The sequence below is a fragment of the Pholcus phalangioides genome, unplaced genomic scaffold (genome assembly GCF_987345545.1).
Source record: "Pholcus phalangioides strain wild (caught in Gottingen) unplaced genomic scaffold, Ppha-v1.0 ptg000021l_1, whole genome shotgun sequence".
NCBI lineage: Eukaryota > Metazoa > Arthropoda > Arachnida > Araneae > Pholcidae > Pholcus > Pholcus phalangioides.
In genome coordinates, this window is record NW_028301614.1 from 9170795 (window position 1) to 9191314 (window position 20520).

The window sequence follows — 20520 nt, forward strand, 5'->3', positions numbered from 1 at the left end:
TTATAGGGGAATGGTACCTTACCTCTCGCTCACTCCTCCCCCCCCCCAAGACATCTCCTTCAACCGACGAGAGTATATACGGAACCATTCGAATACATATTAATGTGGGAGGTATGTGTCGTGGAGTCTCGGACAGCTGGCGTAGAGAACTTGGCAAATGCAATATAAATGCTAATATATATTTCCAATGGCTTCTCTCTCTCTCTCCTACCGTTACCTCTGGTGCATCCTTTCATGGAAGAGCTTCCGTTTCCGCTGTGTCGATGGAGGTCTCTGCCATTCCTCCACAACATGTTCAGCATTAACTCGCTGCTGCCATAACGTCCTCAACACCATCACCACCAGCCTCTCTATAGTACTGATTCGAAAACACATCACAGAGTCTTCTAGCACCTACCTGAAGACTGAGGTTCTCTCTCTCTGGAAGGGAGGGAAAGAGCCTTATGACTGTGCAACTGGGGCCTTCCTGATCGAACTTCCTAGCTTTAAAACTGAAAAGGGTTAGGGGCGCCGCCTTGACGTCTCTCCCCGCCCTGCTGTTGCTTAAAGAGTCGGAATCACTTAGAATTGCTGATTTTTGCTCTTCTCCGAGAGTATAACTTCCTTTTCTCCACATCTGGTGTTATCATTGGTATTAAAACATTTATGGGCGATCGACGTCGAAAACCCTGTTATTTATTACGGAATTCAATTGGAATCCGCGTCAACCATCCATCCGCCAACCGGAGGTGTAGAATCAACAAGAGTTTATTCTATTCCGGATTTTTTTTCCCGAGTTTGTTTATGGAAAAGCTGTTTTTGTACCAATGTTATGCCTGTTTATTTTGTATTGTAAAGTTTGTTATGCAAGCGAGTTTTTTTTTTCTTGTGCGTTAGCTATTCAATGATTTATGGAAAATTCAACACCACACAATTCACCAACAAAAGTTTGTCACCAGCGAGTGATTGAACAAGTGAGTGAATGTGTGAGCGAGTCAGTGACCGTATGAGTGACAGAGCGCGTAACTGAGTGAGTGACACTATGAAAATGATCGAGTGAAGGGATTTGGCGAGAGGGATATGGTCCTATTGCGCTTATCAGGGTTTTAGCGACAGAAACTACAATAGAGCTCTTATTTATCCCTTTTTAGTGGAACCTAACTATGCCTCATATGCAAGTTTCATGCGTGCGTATGTCAGGCGCTGTCATTTATCTTTCAAAGACATTCTTACGAGTGCAATTTTTAGGTGTAAAGTCTGTAAGATGGAAGATTTTCTTTTAAAGGGGGCTCGCATTTGCACCTCGAAGTTGTGAAACACGCCCATTTTAGCACGAATATTATGTTGGGTTTGAGCATATGTCAGTAGTTCCAAAAGGGTGCTCCTCTAATGATGATGGGCATTAAACGTAGAGGATACTTGCTATGCCTAGTTATTTGCGCTAGAACTTCATGTTAGCTGCTTGAGCTGATTTTTATAGATCATTTAATACCTTTTAAGACATGCAATTATGCGCCCGAATGAATTTTAATGCGATTATATATTCGGTAACAGCTGACACGTGCATTCAAAACTATTAAAATAAGTTTTTTTAAATACATACACATCCAGCTATTTCGAGTGATTATGACGGCAGTTATCAGCACGACAGTTCACTAATTTCGCGATTACAAATGCACACGTTAAACGTAACTAATGGTGGAGGGGGGATCAAATTCACACAAATCCGAATCCCGGGATTGCAGATCATCATTACTCGATCGCTAAGAAATTAATCTCGACTTTGAGTAAAATGACGAACAACACAACCTCGACGGTCTTACAAGTGTCTGCCGTCGCCGCCGCACTAAATATAAAAGGGGGGTGGTTGGGCTTTTTGCAGACGCCTCGACCCTAATCTTAAGAAGAATTTATGATCCGGTTAAATGATCCAGTTCGAGTAAACGGGATTAGATCGTGTCTCCGTTAGTTTGTTGATGGCTTTTGCAACCTCATCATGGTCTCTTCATAACGCTCGGATAATGAGGGGAAGGCGCTGGAGAGGTGTTATTTACATAAATGCACATCCCGTAGGCGTCTCAGATCCCTGCCCTCCTTCCCGCGAAGTATGTAATCGCGAGGTGGAGGTTAAGTAATAGATGATTAGGAGGCACCACCGTCTTCGGCAACTGCTACATAATTATTCCTCATCCACCCTCCACACGCACGTGTGCGAGCACAATCCTTTCCTGTCGCCCCCACACCCATTCCTATCCACAACACGAAATTTCTCTTTAACAAGAATAGTCGTTTGTGTCTAGGGGAAGTTATTAACCCCGCACACACACACATAACTCTGTATAGAGTACTGTACTGGCAGCAAGGATGGAGGAAGAGGTCTTAACGGAGAAGTATTTACCGGTAACTAATCCTTTCCCCAGGCCTGCTAATCCTCCCCCAAAAGGGCATCCGCGAACAAAAGGGGATTAAGTATCCTCATCTTCCTTTAGCCAGGAGGACATCGGGGGGAAGAGGAGGTTTGGTGATGGGGGGATTAGCGTCCCATATATAGTAGAGATGCTTCCTTTCTTCTTCTCCACGAAGAGATGACCTTAGCGCCATCTATACGAGGATTCATGCTAGACAAACTCAAACACGTTTCGAATTTGATGTCTGGAATCGAAAAACTCTTAAGATATTGAATTGGCAATCGTAGAATTTTCGACATCATTTATTATTATTGATATTCTAGGCTTTTTTTTATGGTTCTATCGATTATTTGATCATGGGGTGTCATTGGGCAGAGGCATCGGAAATGTGGTGCTCATCCTAATCTTTATGTGGGAAATTTTTGATTCCCGAATCAATTCAGTAAGTGCTCAGACCCATCATGCCGTAAATTATTGCTGGTTCTCGAGCACCCACAGCAAATTCGGCTCCGACGTCTGAAGTGTGTGGAACTTGTGGGTGCTCGTTTTGAAACAAGATATAGTGAAAAATGACTGTTCATGTGTAGAAATACCGATAATGATTTTTGGAAAAACGTCATCTCTGCCTCCACCGGGACTCGAAGCCCGGGTCTCACGTATGCCGGTCGAGTTAGTCTATCAACTAAGCCAAGTGAGTGTTCAACCGTTTGGAGAACACGGGCCACTTCTTTGTCTAACCCCCCCCCCCCACCCGAGAATATAGTGTAATTTTACAGGAAAAAACGTACCCCCCCCCCCCAATCGAGAAGAAAATAAAATTGAACACACCCTGTGAAAATTCTGCGTACGCCTATATGTTGCTTAGTTCATTTTTACAAATTTAGGTTTGGGGTCGCGAGCCACATCGGATGACTCGGAGGGCCACATTCGGCCCGCGTTCCATGGGTTCAACACGTATAAACGAAGTTATACTAGCATGTAGAGAACATACTTATTGATCTTGGAGCATATTTAACCACGTGGGGAGTACATCTTTCCGTACATATATGCTCGTCTTGATCTTTACGTTGGGCATTTTGATTTCTGAATCAATTCAGGGTCCTCAGACCCATGCTATAAATCACTGTCGGTGCTTAGCACACCACAATCCGACGTAACTGTCCTCTAATAAGTGCTAATAGCAAAAAAAATTTCAGTAAAACTGCTTTCAGAGTGCCACAGAACCGTAGTTGGACATTTGGTCAACTGGAGCAATCATGCAGGGCCGCGAGCAGGAGAGGAGCGGGGGGGGGGGGGAGTCAGTGGCTGTGTGCGGACAGTGTGGACGGTGGATCAGTAAGAACACTGATTTTGCTGTTTTTCCGTTAAAATTTACTAGAAGGGAGTGGCTGCCAAAATGGACACGGCCCTGCAAACATGTATTTCGGCAACCCTGTCAGCACTCAGCACAACCCCAAATTAATTCAATCTGGTTTTCGTTAGGTTCCGTAGGAGTTTTAATCGGGAGGGGGGTGATACTTGTGGGGTGACTACTAATTGTAGAAAATTTTTCAGTTAAACTGTTTTCAAAGGGCTACACTTCACAGAACCGCATCCAAACATTTAGTCAACCGGAGCAAAAATGCGAAGTCTGTTGTCATGGGCGCTGGATCAGGAAGAACGCTGATTTTAGTTTTTTTCCGTTAAAATTTACTAGAGATGGAGGGGGGGGGGGGAGGGGGCAAAAATAGACACTGGTCCCGGTGACACATTAAATTTTCGTTTCTAGTTGTGGTCCTTCAAACATGCATTTTGGCAACTCAGTACCATTGAACGAGTAGTTGGGAAAATGCAATTAGGGACACGAGACCCAACTGCCTCCTTCCCAAACGCTGTTCTGACCCTCAGATAACCGGCCTTTCCGTAATGCACCTCCCTTAACGAGGTTCCCAGTGAGTGGGCAGTATCGCCTTTTTTCCTGCCGGTGTGACCTTTTTTTTTTTCAAGGGAACGCGAGTCTCGTTTAGTAAGGGACAATTCCAGGTTGTGGTGTAGCAGGGAGTTTTCCTCTTATAGGGTTGTGAATAAATGGAATAGCTTACCCCCCGGGTGTCACGAATTCTAACACAATTAACACGTTTAAGAAGAAGGAATGTGTGCCTTTAGAATGAGCTAAAACACCAGGATGTCCGAACATTGGCTCAATTGGACACTTGGACCAGGACTTCATGTGACACAAACATGACATCGATTTTCCCCTACACGACTATAACTTGTGGCATCCAACGAACGCGGATGGACCGCCACCAACGGAACTTCGATTACCGAGTCCAGACGTGCCAAGGACGCTATAATATCAATTTAGATTTCGATTCTTATATCACGATTCATCGTAATTATTCCGTTGATTTATACTCCTGTAATTGGACTTGTTATTCTGTTATACAAATTTATATAGATATATATACATATACTCATTTAATAAAATTCCGGATGCATCCATGGTTCGGGAACGCTTCGATATCTCCTTGAGATGGGAAGCGGTCCTTCAATGTTCAATGTATTTTTGATATAGTTTAGATATATATTCGACAACCATATTTTCATGAGCATCTTTTCAACCACCTCGTTGGGTAGTTTGCAAGTTGCGGCCTTTGCGTTTATATTTGCAATAGCGATAGGAATCTACAGAAAGCCAGGCTCTGTCGCACCAGGTGATGTAAGCACATTGTCCCAAGAGGGGCCCCGAGTGCTTCCGGGAAACGTAACCATTAATTGCAGCTTGAACAAAATTCATGTACAAGATCAGGTGCATAGACCATTCACGCACATCGCGAGTAAACAATTGTGGAAACCATATATAGTCGCAAAAATGATGATGGTTACCTGGGGAAAGTGCAAACGTAATTTCGAGAGGACGGTAGAATCAGCATTCTTGGTGTTACTCTGGTAGTAGGGTGATTTTAGCGGTTTTGGTGCACAATAGGACTGCGCATTTGCTGCGCATCAAACAATAGGGCTCCCCACTTGCTGCGCATCAAACAATAGGGCTCCCCACTTGCTGCGCATCAAACAAATGGGTGCTTCGCACTTGTTGAGGCTCGCTAGATGGCGCTTCCTATGACGTCATTCCTAAATTATCGTTCTTGCCTATGATGTCATTCCCAAATTATCGTTTTTCAGGGGGGTCATTCCTAAATTAAACTTTATTTCCCAAGTGATGATTTTTTTCAGGGAACATTCCTAAATTAAACTTTTGAATTCATTTTCTGACTTAGAAAAAATTTGCTCCTAAATTAAACTTTATTTCCTGACTTGTTTTTTTTTTTTTTGGAGGGATGCTCCTAAATTTTTTTTTTCCATCCCAAGTGATGAGATTATTTCAAAGAGGGGTCATTCCTAAATTAATCTTTTCTTCCACAAATTATTGTTTTTTTACTGACTTAGTTATTTTTCTAATGATTTTTTTTTTTCATTCCTAAATTAAACTTTTGAATTCATTTTCTGACTTAGAAAAAATTTGCTCCTAAATTAAACTTTATTTTCTGACTTGGTTTTTTTTTTTTTTCTCAACACCCTGGGAAATTTAAAGTTCATTACCGTTCTTTCAACTCTTTCCCAAATTATCGTTTATTTTCTGACTTCCCAAGTGATGAGATTATTTCAAAGAGGGGTCATTCCTAAATTAAACTTTATTTTCTGACTTTGTTATTTTTTGGAGGGATGCATTTTCTAACTTAATTTTTTTCTATCCCAAGATTTTCCCATAACGTCACTTCGAAGATATCACCAAAGAGAAGGATCTTTCCCAAATTATCGTTTAATTTCAGACTTTTTTTTTTTTTCTAACTTGGGGATCTTTCCTACATTAAACTTTATTTTCTGATGATTTTTTCATTCCTAAATTAAACTTTATTTTCTAAACTAAACAAAGATGAATCGTTTCATTAATTTTAAAATAAAATTTTTTTCAAGTCACAAATAAACTTTTGTATGTCCAAGCTGAAAAGTAAAAATAAACCAAAGGAGCAATAAAATACAAAGTCATTTTATATGATTTTCATTTATTTCAAATAAATTTCTTCTATCTTAGATTTCAAAACATCAAAATCAATCGCATTAAAACATTTTTCCGCTACATCGTAATTTTCCGCCAGAGTTTTAGCGACTTCGCGAAAGTCAATCAGGGTTAAAGCATGATCAAAATATTTATAAAACATTAAATTATCATTCAACTGCAGACATTCATGACCCAACTGATTAGCATATCCCATGGAACACCCATGGCAGTCAACAATTTTTTCGATGCTAGCAAAAAGTTTTTCACTCACCAATTTAGCCAAAATGTCGGTGATATCCATAGAACTCGTTCCTTTAGTTTGGTTTTCGCGCACACACACTTTCAGATAGTCCAAGCAGAGCGTTTTCTGCACGAGCTCACTGATCACGGTATGAAGTGGTTTATCATCCTCGCTCCAGAAGAGTGCCTCGATTGCCTGGAAAGTCATTTTGAGGGGGTTTTCGGAGCACTTGAAAATTTTGTTGTCCCCGCGATGTAGAGTTTGAATTAGCACATCATCACCGCTGTAGTCCACGATCAGATTCTCCGACACTAGGAAAGTTCTATCAACGCGTTGCAGCATAGTACGACGAGAGAATTCGGTTCTCAAACATTCCCACACGTACGGCGAAAGAGTCACTCCATTTTTAGCTGGGTGCATGAGTCCATCGCGTTCGAAAAATTCTCGAATATGTACGCGCACTTCACCACTGAAGATCACGACGCTGACGAAAAAGTTCTCCTTCACGTGAAAGATGTTGGGAGGCGGCGCTTCCTTATTGAATCCACTGCTGCGAGATCTCTTAGCCGATGGTGGTTGAGTGTTCGGTGATGGGCGCTTGTTACTCGAAACCATTTTCCGGAACGTCAGGCTGAGTCGGACGTCTTTTACTTTTGGGTCTTTAGGTATCGCGTGACGCCACAGCTGGTTGGTTGGAGGTAGCATCGTCAGCAGGCTGTTGTGTTCCAGGATTCGGTCCACGGATTGGTGCCCCCGTCGAGAGAACACGAGCTTTCTTTCAGCGCCCAGGGAGAGGCAAGCGATGGGGTAATCTTTGACGAGCTGTGATTCGTCATCGGAATGCGGGGAGATGCTCTTGGTTCCATCAGAGTATCGGTTGACGACAACAAAGTTGTAGTCATGGCCTGAGATGCTCTCGACCACGGCTTTCAAATCCAAGAGGAGAGGTGTCCACGGTTGGGCCTGGAGGGTCATTCCGGAAAAGGTGTAGTGTAGGCCAGCGTCACCATACCCAGCATGCTGTCTGGGCATCGGATAAGTCTTGTCGCCAAACTTGAAGACGCATTCCTCTGCTGGACGGTACACGATTTCAGATTCGAGCTGGTGTAGTATCGCAACGGAAGTATCCAGTACGTTCCGAGCGTATTCATAGCGGAGGCTTTCCATCTGTCTAAATGAAAACAACGCATACAGTCTCTCTCCGCAACTCTCAAGATGAAAAAAAAAAAAATTGCGAAATATATATTTTAACAGAAGTTTTTTTTTTTTTTTTAAGTTTTTTAAATTTTTATTATTATTATTATTTTACAAAATTAAATTTTTATGCATCTAACCATTCAGCGCATGCTACGACCTTGCTTCTTGCGCAATGCCCTTTTTGCAGAGGGTGAAACCCGCAAGAAGTCAAGGATTTTGGGAAGTTTAAGACTTTCACTGTCTCCAGGTTGAATCGTTGCTCTAGAAATTTTTTTTTTTGCCTGCAGTTCACATAAATGCAACTATATCTGTTATTAACAGTGGTGAGATGAATTTTCATTAAATTATAATCGAAAAGCCCTTCCCCCCATCTAATATTAAGAAGATTTCTGCTAACCCAGAGCATTTGTGGGAAATCTTCTTCGGATAGCTCCTTGCTAGAGAATGGCGGCTTGTAGAGAGAGTGATATACTCTCCCTGTGCTTAAATCAAAGCAAGCCATTTCCTTAACAACATATATCCCACTTTTAAGCAAGAATCCCTCAAAATCTAACACGCAAGAAGCCATAGAAAAAAAAATCTTACCAAGTTGCGGAGAGAGAAGTGTATCCAAGCGAGCGAGAGAACTAAGTTAAGGAATTGTGTCTGTCCCGCAGTTTATATACTGCAGTTGCAGTTGATAAGCATAAGTATAGGAATATACTGTGAATCTCAAAGTGCACCCAGTAGCATCACTATCTCATTCACGTGAATCACTAATACAATATATTCATGTGAGCATGCATCACTGATACAGTACCAATATCTAATGATACACTATCCAATGTTACATGAATCACTGATAATGATGTGAGTAGCATCACTATCTCATTCACGTGAATCACTGATACAATATATTCATGTGAGCATGCATCACTGATACAGTACCAATATCTAACGATACACTATCCAATGTTACATAAATCACTGATAATGATATTGACGTGAGTATGCATCACTCGCGTTGCTTCGATTATTCTGCACGCGACACTGATAACTATATGAGTACTGTCTGCCCGAGTAATGACGCATAGCACACGAGACTCGTTATCGCTTCCTAACCCTTTATCTCATTAAAAGTATCATCTTCTTTGCAGATCCTCTCACTTCGTTTTTGAGTTTTGTCCAGACAGCATCAAGTTTTTTAGCTTTCGCTTCGTACGTTCGCGCAATGGCTAGTTTTATCGATTTCGGTATAAGTAAAGAAGAATTAGTTAGATTGTTGGAAAATGACGATAATTTCGTCAATGAATGTCTCAACGAGGATTTAGTTAGTGATCGCGATATAAAATTAATGATTGAGGATGAGGAGAATTTCATCCAGCAATGCCTGAAGCGTCCTGCGCCAGTAGAAGCTGGACCAAGTGGATATGCTCCGTCAGAGAAGAAGAAGAAAGAGGTTAGTTGTTTTTTTAAATTATCGCGCGTTAAATTTTATTCCAAATTAATTTTCAGGAGTAAATTTTATTTCGAGTTGAATTTATTTCATGTAAGGTATTTAAACTCATTTATTTAATGGTAGAGCTGCGAAACATCTGGGAATTTCATTACAAGTTAAATTTTATTTCGAGTTAAATTTAATTTCAAATCAAATTTATTTATGTCGCGAGTTAAATTTTCATTCATCGAAAAAAAAATTATTCAGTTGTATTTCATGTCGCGAAACAATTTCTCAGGCGTAAATTTATTTCAAGTTAAATTTATTTCATGTAAGGTATTTAAACTTTATTTAATGGTAGAGCTGCGAAACATCTGGGAATTTCATTACAAGTTAAATTTTATTCCGAGTTAAATTTAATTTCAAATCAAATTTATTTATGTCGCGAGTTAAATTTTCATTCATCGAAAAAAAAATTATTCAGTTGTATTTCATGTCGCGAAACAATTTCTCAGGCGTAAATTTATTTCAAGTTAAATTTATTTCATGTAAGGTATTTAAACTTTATTTAATGGTAGAGCTGCGAAACATCTGGGAATTTCATGTCGCGAAACAATTTCAAAACGACACAAGAATTCAAATAGAAATTTTTTTATTCAATTGTACATCAGCAGACTCGTGAATCAATTTATACATTTGCGCACTGGTGAGATTAACGGCTTTCGTAGTGGGCGCATTTCCGCTAAAATAGCGTATATCGTAGGTTTTATTACAATACGTGAGAAAAATATTTCCTCCCAGCGGAAGAGAGGAATTACATCTTTCAAAGTCCATTTGATTTTTATATGTTGTTGCTATAAGAGTAAATAATATAACAATCAGTATCGTGAATATGGCGAACATTCTCTTGTGTCTTATCAGTTCTCCATTACTCTCCAATTCGTAGGACCAGCAGCTCGGTAAATCGAATGACGGTACATCCGTTTTCCATGCGATACCCTGCTTTCTATTGTTTTGATCGTAGATCACGGCTTCCACTGTTGTTGGCATTTCAAAGCTCTAACCAAATATGTTTCAAAAATGGGTTTTTTATATAATCTCTCGGAGCTCCGGTTTCTTCTAGCGCTTTCAGGAAAATTTCTTGACCCACCACGGGTGATTTTCTCCGACCGACCACACTTGATATCAAATCGCGAATGTCGCTTCCTTTGACGAGCCTGCTCTTATAAACGATCGAGCCGTTAGAATTAATTTTTAATATGTTCGGATGCTTATTTATATGCGTGATAATTTTTTCTGAGTGCCCTCTTTGCGATTTCGGGACAGAAATCAGAGCTATTGGTAATTCGTCAACTTTCTTCTCTTCTTGAATTTTCGGTGGATTATTCTCGGCTACGTTGATTCTCTTGTTCAGCAGATTCTGATAGAGTTTAATTTTTATAGCTTCGGGCTCCTTGCTTCGCAGTATTTTCAACATCTCGTTGTCCAACTCAGAAAGCTGCTCTTTTGTGGTCACATGACGCGATAACAATTGTTCTGGAACCAGAGCGAATTTCTGTGCGTGCTCCATTATCTCGTGAACAAAGTGGCGAGGGTTTGTATAGCGGCAGGGATTAACTGGAACAAGAAACCTCCTTTCTGAATCAGCACGCGCTTTTTCTCGTATAGCGGCGTCTTTTTGCAGGCGAGTTTGCGAAGTGTATTTCTGTGCCTTTTCAGTTTATTTTTCTGTTTTGAGGATAACGGTATGACACCCTTCAAAATATTGAGTGAGCACTCGCAGACTGTCTTTAATGCTGATTTCGGTAATTTCTTCAACAAATCCTTACGTTTATTCCTCGGACAGGCAGAGAGTAGACGAAGCACTTGTTGCTTCTCCAATGCCATACTTTAAAATAACGATGTTTTTATTCCAACCATATGCTATATGCTATAGCCTTCTTCAGCGCGCAGTGCTTTATCATGTTTTCGTGGAGAAAACAGTTCGCGCTCACTTCTGGCAAGTCCACAATGTTGGGGCAGAGAATCGCATCTAGATTATAAACTTTTAACCCGTACTGCTGCAGTAGCATCCGACACTTGTCGTGGCCTTTCGTATACAATACGACTTTTGATAATCGCTGCAAATGTTGCTCCAGCATTTCAAAAGGTACATCACCCGCCGACCACGATATTTCGTGTATGTTGTTGGTGACGTAGAGACATTGGTGTCTATCTCTAGGAGATAATTCCGAAAACTTTTTGGGCGGTTTATATACATAGTGAAAATTTTCTCTCGAATGCATGAAACACCACGCCAACTCCTTGATTATGAATGTTCTATCCGACAGCTGGAAACCCTCGACCTCTATCACAGCCGTCATGTTCGAAAATGGAAAGTTTCATTTCCTGGGTTTATAGATATATTGCGTCTGCCCAGGTAACACGTTAGTGCGCAGGCGCATTTCCTCCTCCGTCTCGGGTCGTAAATCAACCATTAAATACGAATACGGTTTTTTCGTGCTATCCTCGAACACCTCGTTGAAAAATTTGATTTTATTGGGAAACAGCTGACGTCCCAGGTGGGTCACCTGACTGACATCTCTTCTATTTTTGAATAGAAACATATATTGCGCGTTCAGAGAAACGTTTCTCATTTCCCGCCCCTGGTGAAACACGTTCTGCACTATGAAAATCACGGTCAATTTTCTGTGGTGACTGTACTTTGTGAAAAGGTTTGCTAATTTTTTCTCGCCCGATAGCTCGTTCATGAGGTCATCTAAAATCACCAAGCTGTCTTCTTCCACGCTTTCGAAATTGCTCCCCTCTCGAAACTCAACGTAGTCTTCCATATCTTCGAACAAAGTCTGATATTCGCCGTAAAACCATATAACTCGTTTCGGACGAGGCTCTCGAAACATTTCGTTTCTGTGTTTTAATAGTTCTCTGAGAAAATATGTTTTTCCCGAACCGGTGGGTCCGGCAATGAGCACGGTGCTCGGATGTGTCAGCTTGAAAGGTTCCATAGTAAATGACAAATGAATGAATTTTTTTTCTCTTTTATTTAACAGAAAAATTTTTCTTTACAAAGCTTGCTACGCGCATATCGTTTTGCATATTAAAACGCGATACAATATTATTCATACTTTTGCCGATACATCGAGAATAGATAAAAAAAATCACATAGTGACCGCACACGGTTGTCTTATCTGATTGTAACATGACGTCATTATAGTCGACGCGCGAGTAGCGTCGTAGAAATCTGTTTATGTGTCCCTTCTTGAAATAGGTGGGCGGGTTCCCGTAAGAGTCGAAGAAATCAGCTCTCGCTTCGTTTTCGATGTAAATAGCCAACCAGTGCGTTCCGGGTTCATTCTCTCTGTCCGTGTTCACAACCAGTGCAGCGGGATAAGCGATCACATTTTCGGGTAAATTGTCACTCGCAAAAACACCTAGGAAAGCCTTTCGAGTGTGGGGGTGTGTCGAGAGGGCGTGCTCTATCTGTTTAGTGTTCATCCCGCAAAGTCACACAAGACGCTTCTGGACTTTGTTATTTCCACCAACGATTCGAATTCGGCAAATATGATAACCGACACGGTCTTGGTCAAGGCTGAGGAAAACTTGAGTTCCACTCGCAGATTACCCTGCTTTTGTAGGTGCACGTGTCCGCAGTCACTCATGTCGGGTATCAGGTTGAAGGCGAAGAGGCTGTAACCGCCGGCTTCATATTCTTCTCTGCTCACGTCACATCCTTTATCTTCTCCGGGCCTTCCGGTGCCCACGAAGAGTGTGTTGTAGGCTCTGATGACGTGTCTGTTCCTAAAGTCTGGTTGTAGCGACGTGTGGGGGACGGGTCTTCCATCGATAGAAACAGAAACAAAGTTGACGTTGTTGTGCTTGAAGTCGAAGGGGTTCAAACCGAACGTTCCGTTGAATGCTTCCGTGTCCACCATGCCCATAACCAATCGCTTAGGCATGACACCCAGAAATACGTTATCTTGCACGAAACTCATGCTTCCCATGGATATCGAATAGACCTTGCATATCACGCGGTTAATGCAATATTTGGCTGTTGTTTTCTCGAGCGCCATGGCATGCGCTACAGCCACAGCAGGATTCATTCTTACTTTACGCACAAAAATACTCGCTTGCTCGATAACCACGTCGCAACCCTGAGCAGCAGTGATCAGAAAGAACTCGGGTTTCGATCGAACCAGTCTCATCTTCAAGTCCACGAGAGAGAGCATCAGCTTCGGTTGATAGAATATGTCGACGTGAGGCACGCCCATCATTTCAAAAGAATTTTCCGCGAGTTTAGCTCTCTTCTTGGCCCCTTCGTTCTTGGTGAGGTCAGACATGTGACCTGCAGTGTCCTTGTAGTAGCCCTCGGCTGTCAGGGGTCCTCTCTTTGCATCCGATCCGTAGTTAAGCAGTGTTTCCAGGTAAGCTCGATACGGATAAGTGTGTGATGAGTTTGTGAGCGTTCTTCCATTCAACGTGACGTCAATCTGAGAGAAAAGGGTATGCAAGAAATTATTCGCCGTCGATACGGCTTCGGCGGTTTCTGGTTTTGTCACCTTTACTCTGACATACAGCTGAGTGGCAGAAAGGTCTATGTATTCTTCGGCACTACCGGCCACGTGAAATTCGATGGGGGCCCCCGAATCACGCACTTGAGATATGGGATGGTACTGGACCCATTCGGCTGATTCTATAGAGGTTTCCGTGGGTGGCACCGTGAACAGATCGGCTTCGCTTTTCAAACATTCATGAGAATTTTCGTGGATTAAAGCCATCGCTGAATATATCGGATGTCGACAGCTTTCTAGCTCTCTTCTTACTGACGGTTTTCTTGACGAGTCTCTTCCTTTTATTCTTTCCTCCGAGCATGGATTTGATTTTATTGGCCCCCTTATCCGTGAGAGACCTTCCGGCTTCCTTGGCACGATCGCGAGCTGCGATCTTTGCGTCTTTTCCTTGAACGATGTCGTTGGCGAAATCCACACCAGAGCGCAACAGTTGAGAACCGACTGCCTTGGCACCGCGTTTCAACAGGGGCACGGCCGATCTGAAGAGAGAGCTGAATATAGATCCGAGGCCATAACCTCTTTGCAGAGCGCTACCCTGATAATATCCGAGTCCGTTTCCAGCCTGAGCGAGATAATAATCGTTGATGCTGTGGGCACAGCTCCGGTACGGTTTATAATGCATGTCGCAGTCTAAAGTGTAGTTTCACTATCACCTTTCCACGTTGAAATGTGAAAAACTTGCCCATGTGCGTCCTTAAATACATGTGAACGATGTCGAAACTCTTTCTGGCCAGCGGCACGTAATGGGCGCGTTCGAAAGACACGCTGACGATATCCCCGTCCTGACCGCTAGTTTTCACGATTCTCAGTAGCGGGGCGTAGGTGTTACCCACGACCTGAGGTTCGACCAGGTTGCAGTACACGTACAAGAGATGAAAGTCTAATTTAGGATCGGCTGTGAAAGGACCCTCGACTATGGTCGGACCCTCTATCAGGCCGGGTTCGAAACCCAGGTTTTCGGCTATACCGTGTCTGAGACTGAGCTTGGTGTCTTTCTTGAGGTTCACCTTAACTTTTTTCGTGATTTTATTGTACGTCACACCAATCTTGTCTTGAAAATTTTGAGTGGATATGGCTTTGATCAGTTCGGGGGTCGTCTCGTAGAAACCCGGGGCTATGCGACCGGTCTTCATTATCTTGTTTCCGACATCGAATTCGAAAGTGTTTGTCTCTTGAGTGATGTTGTGGAATGAATGGGGATAAATTATCTCCGACAGTGCGACTTCCATCTCGGATTCGAATTCCAGGGTGTTTGGAAGTTTAACCACGAAACTCGAGAGCGTGTTGTCGGGAAAAAAGTCTCTGGAAGCATCGCTGGGTAGAGTGAGATAGAAAGAAGCCATCTCTGAAATGACAGATGCGCGCACTGTTTCCGGGTTTTTATAGGACCACCCACGCGTTGAATTTTTTCGGATACCCCCGAAATTTCACGAGGTATTGAATAATTCCTTTTCTTCTCCTCTTCTTTAAAACTTTTTCAATCGGAAATTTTTCTCCCATCTTTACACCTACCATCTCTTCAGCGTAGAATGTGCCCTTGATTTCTTCCCCCATCAGGTCCTCGAGCTTGTAAACGGGAATTTCCCTTTTCACGCACTCGGTCACCACGAATATCTCTTCGGTGAAATTAGAATCGTACCCCCTCTCGAAGGTGTGTTTTGATCTTGTGATGCGCACGTGATCACCCACTTTAAACTTGCAATCTTGTTTCTTGGGTGTATCCCCATAGAGATTGTTCCACACCTCCGGCTCGTTTCCGGGGTTCACGTCCACGGGCCTCATTTTTATAGACCTGTGATACCTGTGATTGTAACTCCACACGAGGTCTTCGATCATGTCGATGTAGCGATACGTGTTCTTGGCAGTGAAGTACTTGTACATCCAGTTTCTGAGAGACCTGTTCCATCTTTCCACCACGCTGGCCTTTATCTGTTCGTTCTCCGTAGTGAAAAACTTTACACCTTGACGCTTGAGGTAGCGCTGGACTGGTGACGCTATAAATTCGCGCCCCTTATCGCTCTGTAGCGCCACTGGTTGACGTTGTTGAAAGATGCTTTCTAAAGCTTTGGCCACGCTGTCACCGGTTTTCCTTTTGAGAGGCACGACGAAACCGTACTTGGAAAAGACGTCGATGCACGTTAAAAGATAGTTGTAACCATCGTTGTGAATTGCTAGATTACGCATGTCCACCAAGTCGATTTGAAATTGACTGTTTAGACCGGCCACTATTGTTTTGTTGCGGGGAAACACTTTTTTAATGGATCTGTGTAACGTGTACGCTCTCTCGCCAGCCAACCAATCTCTGATTTCTTTTTTCTTTGATGACTTGAGCACGCGCTTGAGGGCGGATACGCCACCGAAACTAGCGGGAAGACGTGGGTTTCTATACCTCTCATCCATTGCTTGTGTTAGACTTACGTGTCCTACATTCCCTTTTTATTTGTTTTTCAGGAGCGACACCTATGCGAGACGTGCGGCAAGGAGTTTTCCTTGCGTAGGAATCTGAATCAGCACAGGCTAACGCATGGCGAGCGTCGCCACAAGTGTTTGGTGTGCGATGCAGCGTTTCACCGCAAGAGCGATTTGATGCGCCACCAGCGTGCCATGGGGCATGGTGCGCCACCCCAGCATGGTGTGCCCCCACAGTGGGCACAAGGAGCACCACCACAGAGGCCATCACCGAGCAGGACCACCCCAGCATGATGCGTCCCCACAGTGGGCGCAAGGAGGAGCACCACCACAGCGGCCATCACCGAGCCATGGGGCACAGCAGCAGCTTGGAGCACCCCAAGGAGGAGCACAGCTAGGAGGAGGAGGGCAAGTCAGGCGCGCACTCGACATGTTGTCGACGCACGAATTGATCCCCACCCCAGACACCGAAATGGATATGACCACCTTCCTCGACAGCGTGAGAGAGGAGTTGACGCGGCTGTTGAGGGAGGACATGACCACCCACAGGTCCCTTAAATGGAACATCGTCGCGACTGCTGTATTTTCCAGGAAAGGAAGTGACGGCGAGGACGAGTTCTGCAACGGGTATCTTCGAAGTAAAATGCTCACCACTTTAACCGCCGACCAGATAGAAGAGCACCTACAAATAGCCTTCGCAAAGGTAAAGCAGGCGACAGAGGATTTTGAAGGCAGCGGAAGTGGTTGGGTGCTCGAGCGCGTGCTCTCGCTCGAGCTCAACACGGCGCAATACCAACCACTAGCGGCCGCCACTTATATTCCGCTGCCAAAGGGGGTAGCCAGCAGAAGAGCAGTGGTAAATGTAAAGAACGATGATGAGAAATGCTTTCTCTGGTGCGTACTGGCTGCCCTACACCCGGTGAAGCAAAACCCCGAAAGGGTGTTCAACTATATTCAGTATGAGAATGAATTGAATACCAGTGAATTAGTATACCCGGTGACACTTAAACAAATCCCACGGTTCGAAGCTGCGAATTCAGTGCGCATTAACGTCTTTGGGTTGGAGGGGGGAGAAGTCTTTCCTCTCAGGATTAGTGAGGTGGTGTCTGGTACACCAATCAACCTCTTGTTCATCAGCAACGAGACAACGTCGCACTACTGCCTCATCCAAAACATGTCTCGTTTGCTTTCCTACACGACCAAGTATGAAGGTGCATCCCACTTTTGCAATTATTGCTTGCAACGCTTCTCCTCCCTCGAGCAGCTGAATGCGCACGAACCACTTTGCCAGACACACGGTCTGCAACGAGTGACGTATCCCGGTGTAGACGACAACGTGATGTTCTTCAAGAACAACCATTACCAGCTGCACGTTCCATACGTCATATATGCGGACTTTGAGGCGATCTTGGAGAAGGTGGACAGCTGTAAGCCGAACCCGTCTCTCTCTAGCACAACCCAGAAGAGCCTTCACCGCCCCTGTGGATTCGCGTATACGGTCGTGGGGCCCGATGGTGTATACGTGAAAGAGCCCACAGTGTACAGGGGTGAAGATTGCGTGGACGTCTTCTTCCGGTGTCTCGTCGAAGAAGAACGAGTGGTTATGGGCAAGCTCGACAACCCGGTGCCTCTGCAGATGACAGCTGAAGATGAAGAGAGATTCGGGAATGCGACCACTTGTATGGTGTGCGACCGCCCACTCGGTGACGACAGGGTTCGTGACCACTGTCACATCACCGGTGGTTTTAGAGCGGCGCTGCATCAGAAGTGCAATCTCCAGCTCAGGTTAAGACGTCACATCCCGGTTATATTTCACAATTTACAAAACTACGACGCTCATTTCCTGATGCAAGGACTTTCCCGGTACCCCGATCACAGGATCCAGGTGATCGGAAGGAATATGGAGAAATTTATCTCCTTTTCTCTCGGTCGCCTGCGATTCCTGGATTCCAACCAGTTCTTGGCGGCGTCGTTGGATTCGCTCGTGCAAGCGATGAACCCCGGTGACTTCAACAACATGAAGAAATGTTTTGGAGCTACGAGTCATCTTCTTCAACGTAAAGGATGTTATCCGTACGAGTACGTTGACTCGTTTGAGAAGTTCGAAGATCCGGTGCTGCCCCCACGAGAGGCCTTTTACACCTCTCTGGGGGATCAACATATAACCAGTGACGAGTATACATATGCGCATACCGTTTGGAGAGAATTCCGGTGTTCCAACCTCGGTGATTACCACAACCTCTACGTGAAGACTGACGTGCTGCTTCTCGGGGATGTGTTCGAGAGTTTTAGAAAACTCTGCGAAGAAAACTACAAGATCGACCCGGTGCATACGTTCACATCCCCGGGATTGGCCTGGAACGCATGTCTGCGAATGACCGGTGTCAAGCTCGAATTGATCAACGATCCGGACATGCATCTCTTCATGGAGAAAGGTATCCGAGGTGGGGTCTCAGTGATCTCCAAGCGGTATGCGCGAGCCAACAACCCGTTAATACCCGGTTATAACCCCAGTGAACCTACATCATATATCATGTACTATGATGTGAACAACTTATACGGAAAGTGTATGATGGAGCCCCTCCCGGTGAGAGACTTTAGATGGTTGTCCCCCAGTGAACTTGAGAGCATCGATTTTCTCAACATCGATGACAACGCCGTCAAGGGGTATATTTTAGAAGTGGACATGGAATACCCGGTGAAGTTGCACGACGAGCACAATTGTTTCCCCTTGGCGGCAGAAAACATTGAAATTACTGGTGACATGCTCTCTCCATTCATCAGAAGACCCGGTGATAAACCATCCAAAAAGCTCTCACCAAATCTGATGAACAAAACTTCCTACGTCATCCATTACCGGTGCCTGAAGTTATACACGTCGCTGGGGATGAAGCTGACGGGTGTTCGGCGTGCAGTCGAATTCACACAAGAGCCTTGGATACGCCCGTACATAGCGTTCAACACCGAAAAGAGGAAAAATGCCCGGTGCGAATTCGAAAAGGACTTCTATAAGCTCCTCAATAACGCTGTGTACGGGAAATCGCTAGAAAATTTGAGGAAGCACGTCGACATCCGTCTCGCCAACAATCAGAAGAGCTTGAGGAAGCTAATATCATCCCCGGCATTCGAATGCTTCAGGATAATCACCGGTGAGTTAGCCGTCATCAAGATGTTGAAGACGAAAATCCATCTGGACAGGCCCATATATACCGGTGTCACGATTTTGGACCTGTCCAAACACTTGATGGCGGACTTCCATTATAATTTTATGAAGAAAAAGTACGGACCCGGTGTGGAAGTTTTGTTCACAGACACAGATTCATTCCTCTACGAGATAAAAACCGGTGACATTTACAAAGACATGAGGGAGGAGCTACACAGGTTCGACACGTCAAACTATCCCGGTGATCATCCTCTGTTTAGCCTGCACAACAAAAAAGTGGTGGGCGTCATGAAGGACGAGAACGGCGGCGAACCCGTTGTGGAATTCGTCGGATTAAGATCAAAAATGTACAGCATGGTCACAGCAGTCGCGGAGAAAAAGACCGCCAAAGGGGTCGTTCGTGCGGTTGTTAAAAAACAACTAAAACATCAAGATTATCTGGCTTGCCTCCGCAACAACTCCTCGATCAAAAACACCATGCTAAAAATCTCCTCCAGTAACCACAAACTTCAAACGGTCGCCCTCCGCAAAACGTCGCTGTGCCCTCGCGACGATAAACGCTATATTCTCGGTGATGGCATTAAAACATATGCGTATGGCCACTATGCCATTCGATGAACAGTGCTACATGGACACTGATGTACATATTTTTTCCCATTTATTTTAACATATTTTTCCATTTATTTTGTATATATTTTTTTCCATTTATTTTGTATATATTTTTTTCCATTTATTTTGTATATATATTTTTTCCATTTATTCTTGTATATATATTTTTTCTCATTTATTTTGTGTATCATTAAAATTTAATTTTCTTTATCATCAATGCTTCTGTCATTAATTGAGTTACGTGTGATTTTTTTTTTTCAGCTTGAGTATGATGAAAAGTCAATAACATTTCTTTTTGAGGGAATTTTATTTTACAGCTTGATATGTGAAAAAAAAAAGTTTAATTTAGGAATGAAAAAAAAAATCATTAGAAAAATAACTAAGTCAGTAAAAAAACAATAATTTGTGGAAGAAAAGATTAATTTAGGAATGACCCCTCTTTGAAATAATCTCATCACTTGGGATGGAAAAAAAAAATTTAGGAGCATCC

The 20520-nt window shown here is 43.5% G+C and overlaps 3 protein-coding genes across 4 annotated transcripts in view; 2 read left to right on the plus strand and 1 right to left on the minus strand.

Annotated features, from left to right (window-relative positions):
• LOC149070577 (plexin-A2-like) overlaps positions 1–20520 on the plus strand; it is a 415911-nt gene that overhangs the window by 217804 nt on the left and 177587 nt on the right. The gene's annotated exons all lie outside the window — the stretch shown is intronic.
• On the minus strand, positions 5472–9022 carry LOC149070579 (uncharacterized). The gene is made up of 2 exons (XM_089248890.1): positions 8450–9022; positions 5472–7838 (listed from the first exon to the last, which is right to left on the minus strand). Exon 2 carries the CDS (start codon positions 7832–7834, stop codon positions 6431–6433), a length of 1404 nt encoding a protein of 467 aa, XP_089105016.1. The 5' UTR covers positions 7835–7838; positions 8450–9022; the 3' UTR covers positions 5472–6430.
• LOC149070580 (uncharacterized) lies at positions 9213–20243 on the plus strand. Its single transcript, XM_089248889.1, has 2 exons — positions 9213–9302; positions 16301–20243. The coding sequence occupies exon 2, from the start codon at positions 16461–16463 to the stop codon at positions 20037–20039; it is 3579 nt and encodes a 1192-aa protein (XP_089105015.1). The 5' UTR covers positions 9213–9302; positions 16301–16460; the 3' UTR covers positions 20040–20243.